The following is a 4,632-nucleotide window of genomic DNA, read 5'->3' on the forward strand; positions in this document are numbered from 1 at the left end:
CTCCTCCCACTTCCTCATCCCCTCCATTTTACCACCTCGAAATCGAAATCGCAATCGCTGAGCCTTTACACAGTTCACTCAGACGGTTCCCTGTAAATCCACGATTTGCAAAACTGTCAGGTTTTATTCCAACATGACCGCAAACATGGAAAAACAAAGACACGTGTAAATTATGTGAGATGAGAAAACAACACATAACTCTAAAAAGGGAATTTCATTTGCAAATGTTTTTTGAGGCAGAATCTCACTCTGTCCTCCAGGCTGGAGTGCAGAGGCACCATCTCAGCTCACTGCAACCTCCGCCTCCCAGGTTCGAGCGATTCTCCTGTCTCAGCCTCCCAGGTAGCTGGGATTACAGGCGCGTGCCACCACGCCCAGCTAATTTTTTGTATTTTTAGTAGAGACGGGGTTTCACTGTGTTAGCCAGGATGGCCTCAATCTTCAGACCTTGTGATCTGCCCACCTCGGCCTTCCAAAGTGCTGGGATTACAGGCATGAGCCACTGCGCCCAGCCGAGGTCAGCTTTTATAGCTGCAAAAATTCAGAGGCAACCATAATGGGAATAGTCATTTTAAAGTCATTAAATATGTCATGAAAATAATAAAAATCTATATTTACAGAAATGGCACTTATGAAATCTTTGGCATGATAAAAGCAGTGAAAGGTACGGCATGCATATCATAACTACACCTCCTTAAAAAAGCACAGTATAGCATGATTTTCTCTACCAAACTGAGAGTAGCCATCTATAAGTATGATTACAATTAAGTTTGGCTTTTAGCAAGTTTTTGTTTTGTGATTTTGGCTTGACAATTAAACATGTAAATTTGTAAAATAAAAAGGCTGGCCGCAGTGGCTCACGCCTGTAATCCCAGCACTTTTGGAGGCCGAGGCGGGTGGATCACCTGAGGTCGGGAGAGGGAGACCATCCCGGCTAACATGGTGAAACCCTGTCTCTACTAAAAATACAAAAAATTAGCTGGGTGTTGTGACACATGCCTGTAATCCCAACTACTTGAAAGGCTGAGGCAGAAGAATCGCTTGAACCTAGGAGGCAAAGGTTGTGATGAGCCGAGATTGCACCATTGCACTCCAGCCTAGGCAACAAGAGCGAAACTCCGTCTCAATAAAAAAGGAATAAAGCTGGGTGCAATTGCTTACGCCTATAATCCCAGCACTTTGGGAAGCCAAGGCAGGTGGATCACCTGAGGTCAGGAGTTCGAGACTATCCTGACCAACATGGAGAAACCCCATCTCTACTAAAAATACAAAATTAGCAGGACATGGTGGCACACGCCTGTGAGCCCAGCTACTCAGGAGGTTGAGACAGGAGAACTCCTTGAAGCCGGGAGGCGGAGGTTGTAGCGAGCCAAGATTGCGCCACTGTACTCCAGCCTGGGCAACAGAGTGAAACTCCGTCTCAAAAAATATACATAATAATAATAAAATAAAACAAAAAGATTAACACCGACTTCAAAAAGTTAAACCTCCATAAGGAATTAAAAAATACTAAAGGTCACACAATTCAAATGGTGTGATACTGGTGCAAACACAAATACACAGATCAGAAAAGATTGCCCTAAAAACACAAGCAAATATAAACAAGAGTATAATGTGTCACCAAGAAAGTAGAACAAAACAATGAACCAAAGAATTACAGAACAGTTGGCATTGGTATGTGACTGGAGGAGAGAGGGAATGTCAATTTAGACTCCGAATTTATAACCTGGAGTGAAATACATTTGGATACAAAATTTAAATACAAAGTTTAAAAAAAACTGTGGAAGAGGGTAACTATCAGACATAATTTTTGGTTTAAAAAATGAGGAAGGTGACAGGGACTTTCATTTTTATTATTCATTAGTATGAATTCCCTGATGACGAATGAGATCCGAGCCACTACTAAATGCTTTCCCACATTCCTTACAGTTATAGGGCTTTTCACCAGTGTGAATTCTCAGATGTCGAGTAAGGTTTGAGCATTTATTAAAGGCCTTTCCGCATTCATTACATTCATATGGTTTTTCATCCGTATGAATTCTCTGATGCTGGAAAAGTTGTGAGTTCTGAGTAAAGGCCTTCCCACATTCAAGACATTCAAAGGGTTTCTCACCAGCGTGAATTCTCTGATGTTGACGAAGCTGTGAGCTCTGAGTAAAAGCCTTTCCGCATTCCTTACAGTCATAGGGTTTCTCACCAGTGTGAATTCTCTGATGATTAGTAAGTGCTGAGCCACTACTAAAGGCTTTGCCACATTCCTTGCACTCATAGGGTTTCTCACCAGTATGAATTCTCTGATGTTGAACAAGCTTTGAGCTCTGGGTAAAGGCTTTGCCACATTCCTTACATTCATAGGGTTTCTCACCTGTATGAATTCGCACATGCTGAAAAAGTTGTGAGCTCTTAGTAAAGGCTTTCCCACATACCTTACATGCATAAGGCTTTTCACCGGTGTGAATTCGCTGATGGTCAATAAGATTTGAGCAATAACTAAAGGCCTTCCCACATTCCTTACATTCATAGGGTTTCTTACCGGTATGGATTCTCTGATGTTGAGAAAGATATGAGCTACAACTGAAGGCCTTTCCACACTCCTTACATTCAAAGGGTTTTTCGCCAGTATGAATTTTCAGATGCCGAGTAACATGTGAACCACAACTAAAGAATTTCCCACACTCTTTGCATTCATAAGATTTTTCACCAATATGAATTCTCTGATGTTGAATAAATTGTGAGTTCTGACTAAAGGCCTTTCCACATTTCTTACATTCAAAGGGTCTGTCTTCATTATTCATTATTTGCTGGAGAGTAAGGAATGTCTGTTGAATAAATGTGGGCATGTATTCAGGAGTGAATATTTCTTGACTGAAATGCCCATTTGGATATCCCAGTTGTTTTGCAAGGCGGCTTCTATATTCCAAAACATCTCCAAAACTGGAGTACTCAAGGCCATGCTTTGTAAGTCCCATTATCTCCCTCTGGCATAATTCTATTTCATAAACTTCCTTCTTTAGAGATAATAACTTGGTTTCACACATTGATTCCAGATCTGAAAGAAAATAAAATGGTAAATGTTTTTTCCTATTTGTGAAAAGTTAAACTTTTATAATAGAAATGGAAAAATTAAAGAATAGTATCTACTAGGAAATGACACAGGGTTCACAAGGATATCTGTGTTATCTGGAAAAATGGACAAGAAAGACAAAGAAATTAGTAAGATAATGCAGGAAGCAGGGGAAGGTAACTATGCAAGTTACTATAATGATACTCAAATACGGATGTGGATCAGAATCACCTGGAAAGGCTGGTAAATATACAACGGTTGGGCTATTTTCCATATTAAAACATGACTAGCCATATATGATATATGATATACAGATATCCATATAAGTATGCATGTGTATATATAAGTGTATCATACAATATGTGTAACATGAAGTGGGTCATTTTCTAGCCTCCATTAAAGGTCTCCTGAGAGAAATAAATGTGTATGGGTAAGATTCCTTGGCTCTCAGGTATAATAAAGCCCCACACTGAGCTTCAAAAACACCTGGAATTTCCTGACAGGAGGTCTTTGTTATGCTAATAAGGTAGTTCATGGTGGGACCTTAGAAAGCTTCAGGGTGGGGTCTGATTACCAGAAACACTAGCTTGTGATTAGTTGGGATTTTCAGCTGCCTAATCTCTGAGGAGAGAGAGGCTAGACATTGAGTGGCCAGGGATTTATTCAATTGTGCCTGTGTAATAAAACCTCAAAAAAAATGCTGAGTAGTAAACTCAGTGGAGCTTTCTGGTTGGCAAACGCACTGATGTGATAGGAGCACGACAAACTGACTCCAAAGGGAGAAGGCATGGAATTTCTGTCCAGTTCCAGATCTTGCTCAAATATGTATCCTCTATAATAAAATTGTAGCTTTAAATACAGAGCTTTCCTGATTTCTATGAGTCACTCTAACAAATTATTGAACCTGAGACCTTGGAAATCCCTTAATTTATTGCTGTTAGCTGGCTGACCTGCAGATGGCCCGGGGACTCCCAAGACTTGCAGATGGCCCGGGGACTCCCAAGACTTGCAGCTGGCATCTGAAGTGAGGACAGTACTATGGAAGACTATGAGGGCTGTACATTCTGAATAGTGTCAGAGGTGAACTGCAGCATACCCAGTTGGGGTGGAAACAGAATAAGCTCTTTAATAAAGGATACAGTGGATACAATTTGAATGTGGTGGCCGGGCATGGTGGCTCACGCCTGTAATCCCAGCACTTTGGGAGGCTGATGCAGGCAGATCACCTGAGGTCAGGAGCTCCAGACTAGCCTGGCCAGCATGGTGAAACCCCGTCTCTACTAAAAACACAAAAATTAGCCGGACATGGTAGCATGTGCCTGTAATCCCAGCTACTCGGGAGGCTGAGGCAGGAGAACCGCTTGAATCCAGGAGGCAGAGGCTGCAGTGAGCTGAGATCGCGCCACTGCACTACAGCTGGGTGACAGAGTGAGACTCCATTTCAAAATAAAAAAGAAACTGGTAACAGTGGGTTATTCACATGAGGGAAGAGCTAGATGTAAGTCTAATGTATTGAACTAATTTGATGTAAGTGTGTAAGTAGCAGATAGGGAAACTCAGAGTATTTT

At 41.5% G+C, this 4,632-nt stretch overlaps 1 protein-coding gene across 1 annotated transcript; it reads right to left on the reverse strand.

Annotated features, from left to right (window-relative positions):
• Positions 1–1,592: 1,592 nt before the first annotated feature.
• On the reverse strand, positions 1,593–3,467 carry ZNF383 (zinc finger protein 383). Its single transcript, XM_017870607.1, has one exon. The coding sequence runs from the start codon at positions 3,036–3,038 to the stop codon at positions 1,854–1,856; it is 1,185 nt and encodes a 394-aa protein (XP_017726096.1). The 5' UTR covers positions 3,039–3,467; the 3' UTR covers positions 1,593–1,853.
• Positions 3,468–4,632: the final 1,165 nt, after the last annotated feature.

Source organism: Rhinopithecus bieti, unplaced genomic scaffold (assembly GCF_001698545.2).
Source record: "Rhinopithecus bieti isolate Rb0 unplaced genomic scaffold, ASM169854v2 scaffold_5002, whole genome shotgun sequence".
Classification (NCBI taxonomy): domain Eukaryota; kingdom Metazoa; phylum Chordata; class Mammalia; order Primates; family Cercopithecidae; genus Rhinopithecus; species Rhinopithecus bieti.

Excerpts from the sequence above, each read along its gene's own strand:
- ZNF383 (XM_017870607.1), bottom strand. The coding sequence starts at position 3,038 with ATGTGTGAAACCAAGTTATTATCTCTAAAGAAGGAAGTTTATGAAATA.